General features: G+C 35.3%; 1 protein-coding gene across 1 annotated transcript; it reads left to right on the top strand.

Moving 5' to 3' along the window:
* Window positions 1–374: 374 nt before the first annotated feature.
* LOC135198259 (deoxyribodipyrimidine photo-lyase-like) lies at window positions 375–23,868 on the top strand. Its single transcript, XM_064225829.1, has 6 exons — window positions 375–507; window positions 1,857–2,021; window positions 5,200–5,392; window positions 13,310–13,391; window positions 13,557–13,716; window positions 22,188–23,868. The coding sequence occupies exons 1-6, from the start codon at window positions 375–377 to the stop codon at window positions 22,358–22,360; spliced, it is 906 nt and encodes a 301-aa protein (XP_064081899.1). The 3' UTR covers window positions 22,361–23,868.
* Window positions 23,869–24,244: the final 376 nt, after the last annotated feature.

Below are 24,244 nucleotides of genomic sequence, written 5' to 3' on the forward strand. Positions count from 1 at the left end.
AACTTGCGCACTACCAACTCAGTAGACTCGCCACCATCCTCCCGCATTCCAATTGGTTCCTGATGCTAGTCACCGCCGTAAGATCCTGCTCTCCTATTGGTCAGCATCTGTCCCCATCATGCACCTACGAAAAGGCGTCCCTCGACCATGTCGTCGCAGCAGCGTTATTGTACACACCTGGAATTCGTTCGTTCACATAGATTTCGTTTGTTTATGTAAATTCGTGTAAGTGATTTCGCTTTCTTTGTATATTGCAAGTTACTTTATCGGGGTGTTTTGTGAACTTAATTACTTAACGTTATTAGCCATGGGTCCCAAGAATGTTGCTGAAGTTCACGGAAAGAAAAAGAGGATGCTTTCTGTGGAGACAAAAGATGGAGATAATTAAAAAGTATGGAGCTGGCATATGGTTGAGTGTGATTGCTAACGAATACGGCCGAAATCTGTCGACGATAGACACCATCCTTAAACAGAAGGAAGCCATCAAAGCGGCTACACCTTCCAAGGGTGACTATTTGTTCCAACAAAAGCAGCCACGTGCATGATGAGATGGAGAGGCTGCTTTTCGTAGGGATGAAGGACAAGGAAATCTTTGGCGATACGATAAGCGCCTCAGTGCTGTGATCGGTTTGCTGTTGGTGTACCACCTCAGTGGCTGCGAGTTCAATTCTTGGGCATTCCACTGATGTGTGAGAGATGTGTATTTCTGGTGATGGGGGTTCACTCTCTCGGACATGGGTCGGAGGGTCACATAGGGCCGTTGGTCCCGTTGCTGAATAACCCCTGGTTCCATGCAATATAAAAATACCATACAAACAAGATACGATAACCGAGACGGCAATCTGCCAGAAGGCCAGCACTATTTTCGGTGATCTGAGTGCTCAGGCCGAAGACGACGGAGGAGAAGGGACATCGAAGGCAACCCCAGACTTCAAGGCTTCTTGCGGTTGGTTTGATAAATTTCGGAAACAGACTGGCATCCATTCGTTGGTACGGCATGGCGAGGCTGCCAGCTCGGACATGAAAGCGGCCCAAGCCTTTGTGAAAATGTTTGACGAGACGACAATCAAGGAAAGCTACAGTTCTCAGCAAGTCTTCAACTGTGATGAGACTGGCCTTTTCCTCGTCGGACGTACCTCACGGAGGAAGAGAAGAAGCTAACCGGGCAAAAGAAGCCTATGAAAGAGGCTTACGCTTGCACTTCGTTCCAACGCCAGTGGGGATTGTAAGGTGAAGCCCCTACCTTCGTGTATTCATTCCAAGACTCCTCGAGCCCACAAAGTGGATAAAGGAAGAAACTTCCGGTGATGTGGAGGGATAATGCAAAAGCTTGGGTAACGAGACTTTTGTTCACCGAGTGGGTAAATCTGTGTTTTGGCCCGAAGGTGAAGAAATTCTTGGAAGAGAAGCACCTCCCTCTGAAATGTCTGCTGTTGTTGGACAATGCCTCTGCTCACTCTCCTGGCCTGGAGGAAAATATCCTAGTGGAGTATTCTTTCATCAAGGTTCTTTATCTTCCGCCTAACACCACCCCTCTCCTCCAGCCCATGGACCAGCAAGTGATATCGAACTTCAAAAAGCTGTATACAAAACATCTTTTCAAGAGATGTTTCGACATCACCGATACCATAAACGTCACCCTGCGTGAATTTTGGAAGGAGCATTTCGATATCGTGATATGCATCTGACTCATCGATCAGGCTTGGCAGGTTTCGAGGTGAATCTTGAATTCTTCGTGGAGGAAACTCTGGCCTGATGCCGTATCCACCTGAGACTTCGAGGGATTCAACGTGGGGGAAGAATATGCAGATCAGAAACAGCGATAATTGACGATCCTGAAACTGTTTTGCAACCAGATCGTGATGAGATTGTTGCATTCTGCAAGTCCATGGGGCTGGTCGTCGACAAGGACGACATCAATGACCTTCTCGAGGAGCATCAAGAGGAGATTACGACGGATGACGTGAAGGAGTTGGAGGCCATGCAACATAATGTCGTTCAAGAAAAGTTCTCTAGCAGCAGCGAGGAGGAGGAGGAGGACCCTATGACAACAGCAGAAATTAAGGATGTTCTAGCTGCTTTTCATAAAGCGCAAACATTTGTAGAAAAGACACACCCCGAAAAGGCTTACACAGGTCGTATGCTTGCGCAGTTCGATGACGTTTGCCTGAGTCGTTTCAGGAACATTTTGAAAAGCAGGCAGAAGCAATCTTCCTTGGATAGTTATATTTTAAAGAGGCCTTTAGTAGTAAGCAAACAGGAAGGTCCAAGTGATACAAAAAAACAAAGTTGGAAGTTGTGAAGGAATTGAAATTTGTTAAAAAACGTAAAGTAAAAAAGTAAACAAAAATAAAAAAAATCAGAAAAAGGCAAAAATAAAAAGATATTTAATTTTAAGTTTTTCGTAAAGTTAAGTGTTAATGTTTTCTGCCATATGTTAATGTGTTTCGTAAAGTTTAGTGTTAATGTTTTCTGCCATTTTTTAATGTGTTTCGTAAAGTTAAGTGTTCATGTTTTCTGCCACTTTCGGACATCACCTCGCTCGAAAGGTAAGGTTCCATATTTTACTACATATGTACATACATGTACGTACAGTATTTCTTGTACCCTGTACACTAATACACTTTATTCATAGGTATTATTATTATTATTAATAGGGGTTAGTTTTTCCAGACCTCTTAGTCTCAAGTAGACTCTTCTCGGGCTCGGTAGGAAGGAAAAGTAAAGGTTAGTTTAGGTATTGAATGGTATAAATTGTTTGTATTTCATTTTTATTATTATTCTATTTAGCTTTATTATAAAATTTACTGTGGTGTTTTTATAGGGCTTGGAATGAATTAGGCAATTTACATGTAAAATGTGGTTCTAGAATGAAAAAATCAGGTTACAAAGGCTGCTTCGGAATGGATTCATTTTGTAACCTGAGGCGCTACTGTACAGTGGAACCTCAGTTTTCATACGCCTTGGTTTTCGTACAATTCAGTTTCATAGATTTTTTCCGATGAAATTTTGTCTCGGGTTCCGTACATATCTTTGGATTTTGTGCCCTTCTGTAGAAAAGGTGACAAACACTATAGAATTTAAGAAAGAACTCATAGAAAGTGTTGGAGGATGTCAGTAAGAAAATGCCTACAAGTGCTGCTGTTAGTGAATTTAAGGTCCGCAGAGGCTGGTTTGAAAAATTCAGGAAATGAATGGGCAAGCATAATGTGCCTACTTCAGGGATTAAGGATATGTTTTGGCAAAGTGGAGTGATATAAGAAATTTTGGGGAGAATTATCATCCCAATAAAGAAGTTGTAATCCTTGTTTTTCCAACATGTTATTGACAATGCTGTGTTTAACTTTGGGCAAATTTTAAAGAAATGCCAGAAACAAATGTCTCTGGACAGTTTTGTTGTGTGACAGAGGACCAGTAACTATCAAGCTGGTCCTAATGCAGTAAAAAATGAAGAGGGGAAGTAACCTCAGATAGTGCCAGTAAAAATCGAAGAGAAGTAACCCCAGATAGGTCCTTGATACCTGAAGTCCTTCTGGAGGTAGATTCCACCTCCAAACAATAACCTCTCCTCCTCCCTCTCCCCTCCTCTCTGTCTTCCACATGCTGTCAAGTGTTTTCCATAAAGGTACAAGTGATGTTAAATGTTTGCTTATTCATTTCATTAGTCATTTATATTCATTTCTCATTGTATTCTGTATTTTAAAACTGTTTTTTCCTATAAAATGTTTTTTGTTTTTGTTAATTAATATTTTTGGTGTCTGGAATGCATCAATTGTACAGTAGACCCTCGTTAACTCGGACTGCATTGGGGGGGAAGGGTGTCCGAGTATGCCGATTGTCCGACTTAACCGACTGGCCTAGCCTGACGTAGTAAACAGTCACGAGACTCGAGTAAAATTACCAAGGCTATTTTGTTTTATTTATCTTACCTTCATAGCATGTAAACAAGTAAGTATTTCATAGCATGTAAACAAGTAAGATATTTACTGTACGTATTTATTTATTTTTTGTTTATGTAACTAAATACCCTGACGAATGTTAGGCTGGCCTAGGCTACCATAGTAACCAATCGTAAGACTCAAATAGAAATAAGATACCCTGTACCGTACTCACCTGTAAAGATATTGGCTGTTATAACCTACCCACAAACCATGAAAACACTGTACACTGTAAATTAGATTTAATTGCTCAGTTTTGTCTTTGTTTTTATGAAAACCAAAACATGACGAAGGCTATTGTCAATTTGTAAATTACAGCGACCGAACAGCTGATCACATAGCATAAACAAATAAACAGAAGTAGTATGAAAATGAAACAATCGTTAACACTGAATTGAGAATTTATTCATAACATGAAGCTATCGGCTGTTATAAACTACCCACCACATGAAAATACTGTTATACACTGTAAATTAGATTTAATTGATCAGTTTTTTTTGTTTTTGTTTTTATTGAAACCAAAACATGACGAAGGCTATCGCCAATTTGTAAGTTACAGCGACCGAACAGCTGATCGCATAGCATAAACTGTAAAACAAAAGACGTATGAAAATGAAGCAATCATTAACACTGAATTATGAATTTATTTATAACAAAGAAAAGTTTCTATATAAAAAACAAAGAAAGATGCTCAATCGAAGTCATTATAAAACAAAAACCAAAAATTGTCATCAGAAGTTTTCGGCATAGAAAATGGATGTAATATCAGCATCAAAGAAAATGCCTTTAGGGGGAAACGTCTGCATTCTCGGATATGGACCGAGTTATCCGATATCTGAGTTATCAGGGTCCGAGTTAACGAGGGTCTACTGTATTTACATTATTCCTTAAGGGAATTATTTTTTTGGGTTTCGTACATAATTACTGTTTACTTACCCAGTAATTACATGATCGTAGCCCTCCTTCCTCCCCTCTGATGGACATTATGCATAAAAAGGAATTAAGTGATTAGTTAAGTAGTTTTATTTCAATGTTATACCTACATTAGTGCAGTTGAAGCACTACTCATGAAATCTGAATTTAGGCTGTTGTGTATGGAAAACTAATAGCTATGTAATTACTGGGTAAGTAATGATATAAAACCCTCAAATAATTATGAATATGTCATCTTGAATGTTTACATAAAATTAACTTTATTACTGTATAAATCTTTAAAGGTTTGGTACATTATCATTATACGACAATTCTTAAACTTGTGCAGGTCAAGTATCAGCTCAGAGATGTGTGTTGGAAGTTACTAGATACAAGAAGCAGCTAAAAGAACAAGTGGATTCCTTTGTTGAGCAGATGGTAGTGAGACGAGAACTGACTGATAATTTTTGCTTTTATCAGAAAGATTATGACAACATAAATGGAGCATATGCATGGGCAAGGAATACCCTAAATGACCACAGGTAATTTCTGTAAACAATTTGGTAATTATACTCAGGAGAAATTAGTTTTTGGGTATCCAGATGACAGTTAATAGATTTTTATCCTTTTTCATTTGTATTTAATGTGCCTTTGCAATGTACAAACCTTATATTTTACTTTCATCAACTACCAGAATTTGTTTTTGTCTTTGTTAAGTATTCCTGTATGCCAGGGAAAACCTCCCCCTTTGTATATCAATAATTATAGAATTGTTCTATACTGGCAGTGCCTGGCTTACGACGTTCTGAGGTTATGGCACTTTTCAATTATATTCATTGGAAATTATTTCCAGGTTTATGATGCATGTTCCAGGGTTACGCCGCTTATGACGTCGATCTGACGGATGAAATATGACTCCAAAAATGCAAAATAATCAGGTGCAATAAAAATGCAGTTTACATAGGTTTTAATACACCCAAAGCATTAAAAGTAAGGTTTTCTTAGGATTTGTGATGATTTTCCAGCTTATGACGATATTCGGCTTACAAGCGTCTCAAGAATGGAACCCGTCATAAGCTGGGGACTGCCTGTTAGTTTATTTTTATCAAATCAATTGAATCACCATGTTGAGTGATAAGCATGTTTGTGAGTTTTGTTAAACAGGAGCAGCAGAATCTTTGTGGATTTTTTGGTTCCAGGACGTTTCTTCTTATTTGGTTATAGTAACAAAAACTTTGCTGTCTAAAGGTAGGGTGTACCTTGTCTACAATTGGTTTGGGTGTAAGTTGTCAGTTGTGGTAAAGAATATCTTATACTGAAGTAATCTACATTTTCTATCTTTCAGCACTCCATATTGCTCTTAACAAAACTGTTACTCATTTTGTTATGGTCTTTTGAGACGACCAACTAATTGCAGCCAACTTCCTTTCAGTAGGTATATTAATTTTACCAGACCACTGAGCTGATTAACAGCTCTCCAAGTGCAGCCTGCAGCCTGGAGGATTAGATATTTTTACATGGCTATGAACCAATTGATTACTTAACAACAGGACCAACAGCTTATTGTGGATTCTGAACCACATTGAGAAATGAAATTCTATACCAGAAAAAATTCCTGAGTATCACGTTGGCAGAGCGGAGAATCAAACCCAGACCTGAGATTGATAGTCAAGCATGTGACTGGACTCGTCCAAAGAGGAACTTTTCCTTCAAGTAAAAGTTATCTTTGGTGATAAGGAAAACAATTATGATTGGCAAATGCAGTATATATCATAATGACCGTTCATGTGTTGAAATTTGAAGTGTGTTAGTATAAGAGTATAACAGTATTAAAGCAATCTAAATACAAGTAAAAGTTTACTCTGAGACTGTTTGTACAGGCGATCCCCTGTTATCGGCAGACTCGGTTAATGGGCGCAATCCGGTTGCTGATGATAGAGTTATGTTGCCATAACATACCTAACAGGCGCCATTAACCGGTTAGTGGGAGTTTTTGCTTATTAACACCCCACCGAGAACAGAACTCCCTCAAATAACTGGGGACTGCCTGTATACGCTCTTCTTTGCAAGTCTTCTCACTAGGTGTCTATTTATTTTTTTATTTTTTTTTTTACACAATTACAATAATTTTCCCTTGGAGTTGCCCTTGGGTTGAGATTAGGGTTGCCAGATTTCAAGATGAGCAATCCGGGACATTCTTAAAATCTCTCTAATACAGACATCCCCAGATAAACATATAAATAGATACAGATGCAGTGAAAAACATCGAGGAAGTATTTTAATAGGATATAAAGAAAAAAAAAAATTTGTTAAACTAATATTTAATGCAAATTAAAACAATAAAGAAACTGAAGAAACGGAAACTATCCAGAAAATTTGTAATCATTACAAATAATTAAGGTACCAAAGTATCTTTTTCATATGGAAAAACTGAAGATAAAATGAAAATAAGAATATTGTATGCACTGAAATAATGAAAATTGAACTTTTTAATTTATTTGTATTTCTCAGATGATTTTGCTTTCTTTAGAAGTGCCATATTTCCTAATACCTGCCAGTAAAATTCTTTGCAGTGACAATTTATGTTCCACTTACACTGTAAAATAGCCTCTATAGTTATCACATCCAATTTATTCCTCTCGTCAGTCATAGAAAAGACACGCTCAACATTTGCATTATGCGCAGGTATACTAAACAAATATTGACACAAAATTAATATCTCAGAATACTGTTTTTCGAAGTCGAATGCTGTAGGATAGAAGGCCATTTTTCATGACGCATCTTGGTCATCCATTCTTCATGTTTACTCTGCATTTGTTTATCAAGGAGTATTTTAAATGTTGACCACTGACAGAAAAGGATGTTGGCGTCAATGTTTACACCTATGTTTTTTAACACTAGACAAGACGATTGTATTTGTTCCCATGTGCTTGAAGTGTATCTAATAACATCCATGAAAAGATATCAAAACTTTCTAATGATGAAGCCCATTTCTTAAGATAGTCATGGCAAGTGACGTAGTAGTTATCCACCTCAAGTAGGAATTTTTTCATCTCTTGAGACGTGATTTTCATCATCTTTAAGGCACCGTTTAACACTAAGAGGAATAAACTTTTCATCCATTCTTGCCTTTATTAAAGCAACTATTTCTTTTAAATAGCCAAGCATTTCAGTAATGCTGTTATCTCTCTTTTCAATCTTCATAAACCTGCTGCTAAATACATACTCAAGACTGAACCAAAAATAATAGGTTAGGCTTCGCCTCAGTGGATTGTTAAAAAAATCTAAAAGAATTTGAGGAGCTTTTTCTTCAGAAGCAAAGAAAGATTTCAGTGCTTCAAATAATTTTAGGAATCTCTCAGCTGCCCTCATCAAAGAAAGCACCAACGTAGTTTTTAGAATGATAGCAGAACACTGATGCATATTGAACACCAACAAAGTCGCAGAATTCTTTCAGTTTCTCAGTTCGAACAGTGCAAATACTAAAGTATGAAAACACTTTAACAACGATTACTTCAACATCAATAGACAAGACATTGGCAGCGGTATGTGCAGCATTGTGGAGAATATGGGCTGGGCATCCTACACCTTCCATCGAGTCATTCATGCTTTCCTTGACTTTCGAAAAGACATTATTTGTGCCTTTACATAAACGTCCACCAAAATTACTATTAGTGTTATCGCCACCAAAAGCTACAAATTTTTCAACATCCAGTCCTAATTCGATGAGGCTCTCTCTGCAGAAGTTTGAAATTGCTTCCGAGGTCTCATTTGAAGGGATTTTACTCACAATAATTTTATATGCAAGCCAATTCTTCCATCGAAAAATATTGTACAATCAACGGAAATATTTTCTCAGCATTATAGTTACTTGCATCTGTAGATATGTTATAAAAAGAAGAATTATTTATATCTTTAACAACTTCGGCAATGCTATGTGGAGCCAGAACGTATTTAATTATTGCAGAACATTTTGTCCTAGCACTAGAAAATATGCTTGCAATTTTGGAATCAGGAAATATTGTTGGCAGTAGTACATTTGTGCAATCATTTGAACTGAATGACTAATGATGGCAAAGAGTATGAAAGGCCATGGCAACTTTCGCTATTATCTTAGTTTCTTCATCTGTGTTTTTTTCTTGATCAAGAAATTTGTTATTTTATCATCTTTTGAAGTGGAGGAAACGTTTTGTTTGTGCTTGTGGTTTCTATATGCCTTTTGATATCATTCTTCCCACCATGTTCAATAGTGAAATTGCAATGGCATAATCGACAGTTTGCTTCATAACAATTCCTGCCTTGTTTGATAAATGTCCATTCGCTGGAATATTCATCTCGAAACTTACATTTACGTTTTGACATCTTGTTTAAAGATGAAAAAGGTAGGCCGTAGCAAACAGTAACGACACACACTTGAATGAGAGGCTAATACTGTACTGATGCAGGAGTGCAATTTTGCCACTCACCGGACCCGCAGCCAAGCAACTGAACAAGTTGCAAACGTGAGTGACTGCGTCAGTCGTCATGTAACTTTTAGCAGCATCGTTGATTCGTTGGGTTTTCAAATTATATTTTCATCAATATAATTTCAACTGAAAACCATTACTTAATTTACTTTATAATGTAATGATCTTTCTTTGATTTATTCATTTATTATTAGTCTATTTCATTATTTACTTTTTTTTTATGATGAACGAAATCCGGGACAAAAGGCCGTCCCGGGAGGGTCTATCCGGGACTCAGGACAAAATGATCAAATTCGGGACATGTCCCGCGAAATCGGGACGTCTGGCAATCCTAGTTGAGATTAGGATTACCCGGTAAACAGTACTGGTCAACCATAGGAACAGCATTCACACTACCTTCTATAATTACATCCGAAATTCTGGTTTGCAGTAAGGCATGATCTGGATTATATCTTCCTGACAACAGGCTTTTTAGGTGTGGTTATAGAATCTTAATAAGGATATCGTTTCTGTTAAAAGTATATTTTGTCTTGTAGTCCCAGTCATGACTAAGTGGAAGGCCAATTTTATTGAGAAGATTGCAAGGACAGCCTCAGTAATAATTTTCACACAGTTTTTTTTTTTTTTTTTTTTTTTTTAAAGGTGGTAGTAGCCCTAGAAAGGTAAGGAATGATGTATTGTAATGATAATGTACTTCAAGGCAGTAGCCCTAGAAGGGTAAGGAATGATGTATTTTAATGATCCATGTACTTCAAAAATATTTCCTACTTATCATATGGTCGGTAATTTGAATCATGTAGGCTGCAGTGTCTTCTATCAAGTGATGTACCCTTTTGGTATTGAATTTGATACTGGTACGACAATGGAGCAGGTAGTCAGTATCTTTATTTACTGAAGCACAGTTTGTTGCTTGTCTTTGTAAGACAGTTTATTACTTTTCTATGCATGTCTAGAATCATGAACCATTGTCGTTATTTCATATAAACTGATGGAAAGTTTTAGTGAATTATTTACCGACATTTGCTTGATCCTTAAACAATAGTGTTATTGCATTTATGTCTGAGATGAAGACTTGTTTGTGAAAAAAAAAGTGTTCATATACACTTACTTAATATTTGGACCGCTTTTTTCCTTTTTATTAGAAGCTGCATTGAAAGGTTGAATTTAGATATTTTAGGTATTCAATAATTAGTTTATTATTTATATATCCACTTGAAAGCCAAAAAATGAAAAAAGTATGAATAATCTATCTCAAAGAATGGAATTGTATTACCTATAACGCCGAAGCGCCGTTAAAAATCAAAATGTCCCCCGAATGCCGGAGCGGTTTTGAGTGAGCGCGGAAGCAGGAAAAAATATTTTTTCAAAAAATCACAGCGCGCTTAGTTTTGAAGATTAAGAGTTCATTTTTGGCTCCTTTTTTGTCATTGCCTGAAGTTTAGTATGCAACCATCAGAAATGATAAAAATTATCATTATCATATATAAATAATGCGATATATGATAGCGCAAAAAGGAAATTTCACATATAATTGTATTCAAATCGCGCTGTGCGCAAAACGGTTAAAGGTAACAAGTTATTTTATTGTTCGTTGTAATGTAAACTAAATTGCGATCTTTTTGGTATATCACATTGTAAATGATAAAAGCAACCACAGAGAAAATATCACAAAAAGATGTTGAATTAACTGAACGCGGCGGACGTAAAAAAAAAATATATTTTTTTTTAAATTCACCATAAATCTAAATATTGTTATAGAGACTTCGAATTTGTTTCAAGATAAAGTTAAATGATGGAATATTATGATAATGTAAGAGTTTTAGCTTACAATTGCAGTTTTCGACCATTTCGGACGAGTTAAATTTGACCAAATGTCGAAATTTTTTTATAATTTTTTTTTTATATGCAATTATTTCGGAATTTAGAAAAGCTACAACCTTCAAATATTTTTCCTTTTATTCTACATGAAATTGCGCACATTTCATATATAAAACTCTATGAAATGCCTAATATGAAACGGAGCAAATTTTCCGAGAATGCGATGTACGCAATTCGGAGATTTATGGTGGAGAATCCGCGCGCGGAGGGAAGGAAAGTTTTTCATAAATTCACCATAAATCGAAAATATTGTGCTAGAGACTTCCAATTTGTTGCAAAATGAAGGTAAATGATTGAATATTACTAAAATATAAGAGTTTTTAGCTTACAATTGCGTTTTTTTTTCAACCAATTTCGGTAGAGTCAAAGTTGATCCGAACATGGTTTTTTTTCTATTTATCGTGATTTATATGCAAATATTTCGAAAAGGATAAAAGCTACAACATTCAATTATTTTTCGTTGTATTCTACATGAAATAGCGCACATTTTCATATATAAAAACTTATGTAACGGCTAATTTAAAATGGTGCAAACATTACCACAATCGCACGTAGTATTTTTTCGGAAGAGTTACCGCGGGGCGAGTAGGCGGAAAATGTTTAATTTCATAAATTCACCATAAATCTAAAAATTGTGCTAGAGACTTCCAATTTGTTACAAAATGAAGGTAAATGATTGAATATTACTAAAATATAAGTTTTAGCTTACAATTGCGTTTTCTTTTCAACCATTTCGGTAGAGTCAAAATTGACCGAAGGTTGAAAATTTGTCACATCATTTTTTTTTATATGAAAATATTTCAAAACTGATAAAAGCGTACAACCATGGGTTGATTTTAGTTGTATTGTGCATGAAATTGCGCACATTTCCATATACTTTATATAACGGCTAATTTTAAAATGGGCAAACCTTACCACAATTGATGTATGATTTTTTTCGGAAGAGTTACCGCGTGGACGTAAGGAAAAAGTTTTTTCATAAATTCACCATAAATCGAAATATTGTGCTAGAGACTTCCAATTTGTTGCAAAATTAAGGTAAATAGTTGAATATTACTACAATATAAGCGTTTTAGCTTTACAATTCGTTTCGTTTTTTTCGACCAATTTCGGTAGAGTCAAAGTTGACCGAAGGTTGAAATTTTGGCACATCGTTATTTATATAGAAATATTTCAAAACTGATAAAAGCTACAATCATGAGTAATTTTTTATTGTATTCTAAATGAATTGCGCACATTTTTCATATATAATACTTCATGTAACGGATAATTTAAAACGGGGCAAAAATTATGTCAAAGTGACAAAATAATTTTTGAGATGTCACTGATACTTTTTATGTGCGATAAGAAAGAAATTTGCGCTTGCGCACCTGCGTAACGATTGTAAGCAAAACAACGCCTTGATCCGTGAACTCCCAGCATCCCCCAAGGCGCGTGATTCAAAAGTTTTCAGCTAGTAGGCCTTTAAGTATTTTTACGCGAATTTTTAAAAAAACCTTTTTGAGTCGACGGATGGTACGTCCATTCGGCATACGGGGGACATTTTGACTCGACGTTTAATACGTCCATTCGGCGTTTAATGGGTTAATACCTCATGTTCACCTAAAACCAGCTAACTTGAGAGTTTGTCCCACTTGCTGTAAATCAGATCCATCAAAGAATGTGCATTGTATTAATCCTTATGTCACTAAAAAACCAGCTAACTTGAAGGTTTGTCCACTTGCTGTAAAAAATAAATATATAAATATACACTGGCATCTCTCTCTCTCTCTCTCTCTCTCTCTCACACACACACACACACACACACACACACACACACACACACACACACACACACACACACACAGGTTGCGTACTAGTCAACAACTTCATTATTTAATGCATTTAAGTTGAGAGTTAAGGGAAAAAAATATGATAGCATTATTTTACAAAAACTAGATTATTTATTGACTTATGGCTTAGTCTAAAAAATTGATAGATTATCTGAATGCTTGACCCCAAGAATTGTAGGCTAAAATGTTCACCAAAAGTTGATTACTATAATTATGAAGTAAGTTTTTAACTTCCAGCAGTAAATTACCACTTACAAATTAATGCTCTTTCTTTCAATCTCAGAAAAGACAAACGACCGTATTTGTATACTAGAGAGACACTAGAGGAAGCTAAAACTCACGATGAGTTGTGGAATTCTGCTCAGGTTGGTATTTTTTAAGAATTTTATTTAACTGGTTTGGTTAAGGACTTGAATAGGCTGAAAGTAACTTCATTATATTGCTCTGATGGATGTAAAATTTGCATATCATTTGTTGCATTTACTGTATCCTTAATGGTGTATGATCTCTAGAAATATTTATTGTTGCAGATTCAGTTGGTTAAGGAAGGAAAGATGCATGGATTTTTGCGAATGTACTGGGCAAAGAAAATTTTGGAGTGGACAGCAAGCCCAGAGGAAGCACTAGCCAATTGTATATATCTTAATGATAAGTATAATCTAGATGGCAGAGATCCTAATGGATATGTAGGTTAGTGTCGTGTCTTTGTTTAGAGCGGTGGTTCTTAACCTACGGTACCTGTACCCACAAGGAGTATGAAACCTGAAATCGGGGAGGGGTATGAGACATGATAGCCACTGAAAATGTTGGTGTGCACTATGCAATCTTACTCATAATTACTGTTGTAATGTGCATTCATTGTATCCTAATTGACACTTAAGTACCTTTGTTCAGTAATTGAATAAGTACAACTAATAATTTTGCAGAAAGGTTTGTATCACTAATCCTTTTCATATGTTTTTATTGTATTGACATTGGATGGCGGTACAAGAAAATTTTTTAGATATCAAGGGTTGCAGGCACCTGAAAAAGGTTAAGAACCACTTGTTTAGAGGTTGCATAATATTTTGGTTGATTAGGTGAACCTTAACTGGTTAAACTAATGAAATTTTGTGGCCGTTGAATGGTGTCTTGAAATCTCCCTCCCTTGAGATTTTAATGCTGTCATACCTAAGAGAAAAACAAAAGAATAAATCATTTAGTGCCAAGTTTTAGAATCAAATTATGAGCAAAAATGTAACTTCTGGTTACTTACAAATCTGATAGGGCAATTAAACTAATAATTTGTCTTCTCAGTGGTACTTCCTTGAACTGCTTTTGTGGCAAATAAACCTATGGGTAGCAAGTGATTTTGTAAAATTTATTTTGTAATAGCAAAACATGACCGTATACAATACAGTGGTCCCCCATATTCGCGGGGGATGCGTACCAGCCCCCCGCCCCCCGTGAATAGTTAGAATCCGCGAATGTTTTGGAACCTCTATGAAAATGCTAAAAACAGCCTATTTTGTTAGTTAAAACTCAAGAAAAACCCACTAAAAATTTTCATACTTGGTTTTTTAATAGTTTTATCACAAAAAGTGCATTTTATGATGAAATTCATCAAAAAAACCAGGAATTTGTGGATATTTATCATAGAAAAATACTGCGAATACACGAATTTTCCGCGAATAATGCAGGGAAACGTTCCCCAGAGAAATCCGCGAATGTATGAGTCAGCGAATCTGGAGAACGCGAATACGGGGGGTCCACTGTACTTTATTACGCTACAGAAATGCATGTACAGTAACAAATGATTTCATTGGGATATCATAACCAATATTATATAATTTAGCCCAAGATAGCAGCTAGTAGAATGTTTTAAGGCTGGTCAAGATTACACTATTATGCAAGGTGATTTTATTTTATTTTGGATTGTTAAATGGGAACTTAATGTCTTAATGTATTAAATTATATTCTATGGTGTACACAATCATATTTATTATTATTGGAATATAAAGCTCATGAGTCAATACAGTTGGATGATGACAAATCACATGGGAAACTTCCAAATGATATCTTGTTGATGTTTTTGAACTGCTACTCTGTCTTTCATATCAGCATGCAGTACTACCATATGTGTCTTATACACATAAATAATTAGAATGATTAAAATACTTTTTAATAAAAGAGAAATGTGAAGTGGAATGTTTGCGAGTGAATCAGTTGGTGAACGACAAAATCTGTACAGTATTTTTGAATGCACCAATTGTTGGAAGGAGGAAAGGTGAGACATTCTGAGCTTTGTTGGTTTAGCCATAAGCTTAATAGCTGCTGTTTTACATCAGTGGTTTATATGCAGATGTAATAATAGCACATAACGTGGCTCCATGGCAGAGTGGCTTAGGTCATCAATGGACCAGGTGAGCAACTTTGGGGTTGGGCTGGTCAGTCGTTGGATGGGTGACCGCTCTCTTCGGCAATGATTTCTTGGGAAAGGATCTTTACCATAGTTTCCCCAGTCCACTCAGCTGTAAAAAGGAGTATCTATCACCGATGGGGTAGGGCCCAGCTAAACTCAGCAATGACGGAAAGAAATGAAAGATTAAATGACAATGTAAATGGAACCTCTGGCAACAGAAGAGCTTTATCTGGTCTGGTACCCAGGTATACAGCCCAGTTGAAGGGGAAGACAGTCAGGTTCTTTGAGGTTGTCATCTAGCAACTGACCACCATGACAGCAACAGGGCCTCAGCGGCGTGGTTGGTATGGTATTAGCGTCCCACCTCGGTGGTCGCGGGTTCGATTCTCGGCCATTCCATTGAGTAGTGAGAGATGTGTATTTCTGATGATAGAAGTTCACTCTCGACGTTGTTCGGAAGTCATGTAAAGCCGTTGGTCCCGTTGCTTAATAGCCACTGGTTCCATGCAATGTAAAAGCACCAAACAAACAAACAAAAGAAATTATCAAAACTTGGTAGAGACCTCTCAAGTGGAATGTTTAAAATAAATATATTTATTTTCAAGTTAATATAAAAAATATTTGACTTCACACATTTTTTTTTCATTACTAAGAATATTTTCATAAAAACAAAGGAGATATGGCATAATTTTTGTTGTCTTGAAGTTGTAAACACTACGTGGCGCCACCCTGTTGGCTGCACAACAAAACTAATGGTGGCTGAATCAAGCTGAACCTCGGAAGTTCCCGGACCATAGAATGCTGGTTTTAAGAGGTTCAGTTGTATAGCTTTTCTATATAAAGTAAATTAAAGCCTTATTTATTGTTTTAGCCATAGATTTCAATGTTTTCAAAACCTGCTAGGCTAGATTATCATCACAGAATAGCCTTTCTCTTGGCCACCATTCCCAATACAGGCGGCCCGCGGTTAACGGCGCAATCACTCAACGGCGAATCGGTTTTACGGCGGTCGTCAAAAATATTCATAAAAAAAAAAATAAGGCATTTTAAAGGTATATTTACGGCACAAATTTCAGTTAACAGCGCCGCTAGCGCCGTGTCTAACGAGTTCATACATATGTAGAAATGCGTTCAGACCATAAAGGTTTTATTATGCAAATTATATTAACAAATTTTATGGAGAGTTATTACGTAAGGTATTAGGGTAAAATATATGCCTCTGACGCTGTTCTATGCCGAAAATATCGAGTTACATAAGTGTCGATTCATAATTGTTCATGCTTTTGTTTAAATGTGTGTGAAAATGTATTATGTGAAAGGCATTTTTATTTTTGTACAGAAATATGATACAAAGGCAGCTTTTGAAACTGCCCTTACGATACCGAATACGATGTTTTTTCATGTCTTTCATTGTAAGCCGCCAGCCTGCCGCTCTTCCGAAAATATCGATTTAAAAAAAGTGCAAATTAGCGATCGATGTCGATTTTATAAATGTTTATGCTTTATATGTTTAAAATGTGTATGAAAATGTATTACGAATAGGGTATTTTTATTTCTGTGCAGAAATATGATAAAAAGGCAGCTTTGAAACTCCCCTTCAAGTTATCGACTACGATGTGTTTTCAAGTTCGTTCTTGTATGCCGCGGCGGCATACAAGAACGAACTTGAAAAACACTTCGTAGTCGATAACTTGAAGGGGAGTTTCAAAAGCTGCCTTTTTATCATATTTCTGCACAGAAATAAAAATACCCTATTCGTAACTACATTTTCATACACATTTTAAACATAAAAGCATAAACATTTATAAAATCGACACATCGATCGCTAATTTGCACTTTTTTTGCCGCCGTCTGCCGCTCTTCCAAAAAATATCGAGTTGTGTTGTTGAAAAAAAAAAAAAAAAAAAAAAAAGAAAAAAAAAAAAAAAAAAGTGTAAATTTAGCCATCGATGTGTCGACTTTTCAAATGTTTATACTTTTATGTTTAAAATGTGTATGAAAATATATTGCGTAAAGGTATTTTCATTTTTGTACAGAAATAAGATACAAATTAAGGCAGCCTTTGTAACTACGCTCCACGTTGTCAGGGGTATGGTTTTTCATGTTCGTTCTTGTCCGCCAGTTCCGAAAAATGCATTGTGTTATTTTATTAACTACGGCAAACTTAAGCCCGTATTCCGCACGGAGCGGCCAATGTTGTGGTTTGAAATCAGCTGATGAATACGAGTCTGTTTCAACCATAACGCAATTCTGAGCGAAAACTCTTGCTTCTAGTTAGCATAAACGAATATCTAGATACTTGACTTATATGAGACAGTTATTTTACTTTATACAGCGTGTTTTTAGGTGGAAATATTTATTGAATATGTCTCGTTGTGAATGCGAACTACTATTTTTTTCTTTTGTTAACAGATTACGTTGGCGGCATGTTTATTGCGTAAAAAATTACGTGATTCCGTTCGCAATACGTAATCCTTTATATCATCGTAATACGAACTGTTTACGTTATTTATCTTATATCGGCGGTGAAACCAACAGTAAGAAAATGTGTTCTTTCAAGCACAGTAGTTTTGATTAAAATGATTGTATCCCAATTTTATCTATGGTTGTGTGTGATGGCAGACGTTTACTGCAGTTTTATCCTTGTTGCCGATGTACGATAATAGTCATTAGCAGCTTGAACAGTTTTCTCAGCTTCAGTCATAATTAGGTTTAAATTTAATGGTATATTTCCCGATTGATCTTTAATCTATATTGATCTCTGATCTATAGCGAATAAAGTTATTACATTAAGATATCTCAGTTCTATTCTATACATAAACGCCATTTATAACAAATACGGTAATGTTGCACTGTAGTACGATGATCGAAATACAAGCCAAACAGATGTTATCCAGTTCGGTTGTACTTAGAAAAAAAAAAGTCGTTTTTCCTCGTCGTTCGGTTGTTCTGGTTGTACACGTTCACTTGCAACGAGTATAACGTTAAAAAACCATACTTTCATCATTCTCTTTGCTGTTATTGAACTTATGTAACTAGAAGATGGATAAAGTTAGGCCATTGTAATTTGATCTCTCATAAAATCGGAACTATCGTAAAGACTAATGATCGTAACCTGAACACTACAGCTACCTGTACACTGTATAAACTTTATTATATCTTTACATACTCTAGACACCCACATGTACTGTTTCAGTAAATTCTATAGTACTATACTGCATAAATATAATTTTACTTATTGGGCCGCCGTTGTGGGATTACGGCCCCTTTGACTGGTCTAGAATTCCGAAAGAAGGTGTGCGGCGGCCCGTAGGCTTTAAAATCGCTCAGCGTCCGAAAATCGCTTGGCGTTCGGTGCGTGTCCAGGAACGGAACCCCTGCCGCTAACCGAGGGCCGCCTGTATTTTTATTTTCAATCTATGGTTTTTTTTTTCTTCTCCATGTTGCCATTGTAACTCCAAGTTGTTGTAAAATGATTACATCATTAAATGAGGAGTGCCTGTAGAACAAAGCCTATGATATCACTGTCATTCGTCAAGTTTAGTTCCGTAGCAAAATTCTGAAATGCTCCATAAGCCTCTCTCTGTAAAAAAACACATACTCTTTCGTTTGTCAGAGCTTAAATCTCTTTATAAGTGTACAGGTATTCTCGTACTTACGATGGGGTTAGATTCCGAAAAAGGGATTTTGACGAAGAAAAATCTATTTCTGGGGGAAGACCTGTGTCACTCGGTGAAAAGGATCCTGCTACTCACTTTTCTAGTATAAATAGATTCTAAATATACCAGAGAAAAAAGCTAGCATGGTATGCTGTAGGTTACTACCCATCCGCGCGAGCACCCTAAGGGTGTCGGGTATAAAGTTCCAGGCGAGTGAAAAAGTGAAAGCCACTATTCTTAGGTCTCTGCCAATCTCCCTCCCCCTCGCTTCTGGTACTACTACCCGACCCGAGCACCATCTGCAATCCTGGATGTTTAGACACCCTGGCTTGGATTGATGTAAGGGTGGGGAAATTAAACAGAAGGGCTGGGTTCACCGGGCGACACAAGTCTTCCCACAGAAATAGATTTTTCCTTCGTCAAAATCCCTTATCTGGGTTCGACCTGTGTTCGCCGGTGAAAACAATGTTATCAGGAGAATGCCTATCCAAGCTTACTAGATACTAAGTAGTCTTTATAAGGAAGGGGTTAATGAAACCCTAAGGGTTCATTCAACTTAAATTTACTCACTTAATATTTACACTAGGTCCCTTTAAATTTTAACTTACTACTTATTAAACACTAAGGAAACTTACACTTAAACTTAAACTATGACTTAGAACTAGTAATGACATGATGATATCATACAATTGAAGAGGGTATTCAAGACAATAGCACATTTCCGGGATATGTACAGACCGGTCCATAGAACAATCAGGGACCAAACATTCTATGTACAAGTTTTGGTTGTTTTTATAACTAATTAGTGAACTTATAGCAATACCGAAGCTTACCATAAGATCAAGAAGGCTACTCAGCAACTAAGGCTAGCAAAATTAGCGAAGGCCAGGAGTGTGCTGAAAGAAAAACACGAAAATTCATTGTTATCAGCTGCCCTCATTGTCTATGTCTCGCCGTCAACATCATTGTCTGGGTGCACGCTGAGGGTATTGTGGGTGGGGTAGGACCAGGATCTTTGATGGTAGAAATCAACAATAAAAGTACAAATAAAGTAATAATTATAATAATGTTGTTTTGACTTTTATAAGAAAAAAGTGAAAATTTTTGCATAGCAAATCTTTGGGAGCTCATAACTCAAAAACATACTTATGCGCTATGACGGTAGCCCCATTACGCGGTTATTAATTTTCCAATTTTAGAGAGAAAGATATCATTGGAAAGAGGATAAAAATCCCACAATTCTGTGTGACAGAATTTTGATTTCTTTCTTTTTTTTTAGATTTTTTTGAGTGTCTAGATAAAAAAAAACAAAAAAATTCATAAAAAAAAAAAATTAAAATTGTCACACAGAATTGTTCCGTATATAAAGAAGTTTTTATGGTATGATTTTCAATACAACTGTTGTCATATTCGCCGAGAAATCGCTACCTACTTTTTTTTTTTATCAATAACTTTTGCTAATAAAACTGAAAAGTTTTTGCTCAAATAACTTGAAATTTTTATATGATGAAGGTATTATATATATCTAAAACATATATGAAAATTATGTATTTTGCGTAATAAATAAAAAAAAATAGACATCATAGCAGACGGTCCCCTTAATTGCTAACCCCATTGTAAAATTGGATTGTTGTATGATGAATTATCGTAACTGGAACGCTACCTGTACTGTAAAATTATATCCTGGCACCCTTCATCTTTTTTTTTCCCACTTTAAACTTTTACACACACACACACACACACACACACACACACACACACACACACACACACACACACACACACACACACACACAAAACCTAACCACCTGCAAGGTTTCTCAAGGATTAAGTCACGAACACAATATGAAAAAATATAGTATAGTAATTCTTTAATAAACAATGTTGCTCTAGGAAAAAAGTGAATTAGTGATTATTTTATTTTTTACTTTATTTTTATTTTTTTATTTTTTTTTTTTTTATAACCAATGGAAAGGAACACGGAATGACTTCAATACTATGAGAGAACACGGCTATGCTTATGACTAGCTGTCAAACCTTTTGTAAGGCAGATTTATTTAATTTCTGTTGAAGATTTATTTAATTTGTATTAAACATTTGATAGATATATTGCTGGTTTACATTAATTATTAATATTTTAACAAAATTAAATAATTATTATAATAGCATTTTATGTGGCATATATACAGTAAGTAAGTAAGAATAACAATTGTAAAAGGGGTAATCTAAGATGACTTTGGGAGTTTAGGGATGATTGTGTTTTGAAGTTACTATATTAAATTGTTTTAGTATGATAATTTAAGGCATATTTTTGTTTTAACTATCCAATTAAGCAGTGAACTGTTAAGATAGGCAGTTATAAGTGTTAGTTTAGTGGGTACAGGGTATTTGGTCGAATATAGTTATCATTAAACTATATATTGTAAATGAAAAAAAAAAATTTAATACAGTTTACCTTGTAAGACCCAGTAGACTGTGGAATACAAGTATAAACTAGATAATTATTCAGTTCGAAGTACGAGCATTTGTTCGACAAAAGATACAAAATATTCTTGAATTTTGTTAGAAAAACATAAAGTTCAACATAAGAAACGTTCGACAAACGAGGTTTTGTATGTAGTATATTTTTTAGTTTTACAATGTTTTCATTGGAAGTAAACTGTTTGTGTAGTATTTATGGAGGAAGCTTCAGTTTTGAAATCTGAAAAAAATCCAAAAACTTAAATGTATGGCACCGCCCTCGTAGCTGCTGAAAAACTATTGGTCTTGGGAGTACCTGGATCACAGAATGCCGGATTTTCCAGGTTGGACTGTAATTTTAATAGAAAGAAGTATATGCACTGCATATGAGTGTATGTACATTTGTTTGGAAGCAGGTATTTCATTTTAAGAACGAGTTTCATTCTGAATTGGAGGCATGAGAAATTTGAGGTTTTCCTATTTATTTGTTTGTATTACTACTGTACTTCGTTATGTATATGTTGCATTTCATAACCAGTCTATTTTTCCAAATTTTTAGGTTATTAATTTTTTTTCATATTTTTTTCCTTACTTTATTCCTTGTTCAAGAGGAAACTGAAGTTGTTATATTATAATTGCAGGATGCATGTGGTCAATCTGTGGCATACATGATCAAGGTTGGGGAGAACGCCCCATATTCGGCAAAATTCGCTACATGAATTATGATGGTTGCAAGAGAAAGTTCAAGATAGAAGCCTTTGTTGCAAGATATGGAGGAAAAAAACACAAGTATGTTTCCCCAATTAAAGGATAGAAAGTGTAACTGTATGCCATTAAACCTAAATGGCTTGAGCATGTACAAATTAGACCTTAACATTCAGCAGTACTTAATATTATATGTTTTATGATTATTTAACAGAATAAATTGACTTTTTGCAAATTTAGCATTTTGTTTAGCATCATTCTGATGTTTTGAAATTATAAGAAATTTATTTTACCAAACGAAACTTGTATGTTGACACCAAGGCTGTCTTAAAACCTCTGGTTTATAGTCTAATGGTGATTCCTTGTGTCTGAGGAAAAGATTTTATAAGCGAAGTCTGTGTGCCTGTTGAGACTGAAAATTTGGAGTGGAAAGTATGTAATGAATTATTAGTGGCATAATATAAGAATATAGTTCTTAAGGTATTGGTATATCTGTGTCATTCTCAAAACTTGAAGACTTACAAACATTTTAAATATCAAAATAGGCCAAGTTCTCATGTTAAGAATTCGCTTATTATGAAAGTTCATTGTCCATCATGTAGCTCACCATAAAGTTTTTAAATCTTAGTGTTAACAGGCATTACACACACTGGTGTACAACCAAAGGTATTATTTTGGGATTTCTATCTTGCCCCCAGTAGTACCTTAGTACTTTTTACTTAAGGGTTTTTGAATTTGTCATTCTATATGCATATCAAAGGTGCATACTTGTGATTTAGTAGAGATCTACTATCAGCTACACAATCAATGGACAGCTTGTTTTTTTAATAGCAAGATATTAATGCTTGAAGTGTAATTTAAAGCTCTAGACTGCTGTGTTCTTACACATGATATCACTGATGTGTAATATATGATTTGTTACTGGCAAGTTGCAGATTTGAAGTTTGGTAGCTCAAAGTAAATATCACAGCTGGTATTATTCTGGTTATTTATGTGTCATTAATACTCATTAGATTGATCCACTTGCAATGGTATAGTCAATTCTGAAATTATACATGTCCAAGATTATATTTGAGTCATGTGCTCCTGATATTTGCAGCTGCTGCTGTTATACTAGGATCATCTTATTTTGCAAAGAATGAGCAATTTTTATCCTGTTTTTTATCATATGAATTCTTTCTTTGCTGTTATTTGCTTGATTCCTTTTTTTGTTTTTTATTGTATGAATCCTTTTTGTTTTTTTGTTGTACGAATGCATACGGAGCCAAGTATTTTGAAGGTTATTTCAAGAGTTGTGAAGTAATCGGATGCTTTATATGGATGTTAGGTAAGGCTAAGAATTGGCAGAAAAGTGTTGATCCAGTAATCAGTGAAACTGAATTCAATGTGAAGTCTTTTCATATTCATATATTTAAAAATAAGAGTTGTCCCCTTTACTGTCAAAATGGTTTACAAGTGTATTATATACCAAAAGTAAACTGAATCTCCACTAGAGTTAAGGTATTCCGCTGTTCAAGGAAGTAAATTACTGAAGTTGTAAATGATGTTAAGTTTATAACCAATTTTTTTTTGGCTTGTATTTTTTTTATATGTATAGTAAGTTTTTATTCTGAAAAATTTTCCCAGATTTACAGTATAAAATTGTTTTAGTTTATTAATAAATTGAAATTACTTCTCATTTTTTTTTCCTTGACAGATACATCATTATTGATTTCAAGAAGGCAGAAAGTAACTAAATGATTTACATAATTTTGTATTTAAGTATTGGCAACTTTGACATTTTTGTGTAAATGATTATCATTGAATCTGTTATTTTTTATGGAAATAAGTCTCTATGTACAAACAAGTTGTGGACCTGCTTTTTAAATGCAATTTTATGTTTACTGAATTATTTGAATTACTTGTCAGTCATATATTTAAAATCAAAAGTCTCATCAAATAAGCAGAATTTTGTCACACTATCATTCTCCCAATGAATTGGAACATTTTGGTC

The sequence above is a fragment of the Macrobrachium nipponense genome, chromosome 22, assembly GCF_015104395.2.
Source record: "Macrobrachium nipponense isolate FS-2020 chromosome 22, ASM1510439v2, whole genome shotgun sequence".
NCBI classification, from domain to species: domain Eukaryota; kingdom Metazoa; phylum Arthropoda; class Malacostraca; order Decapoda; family Palaemonidae; genus Macrobrachium; species Macrobrachium nipponense.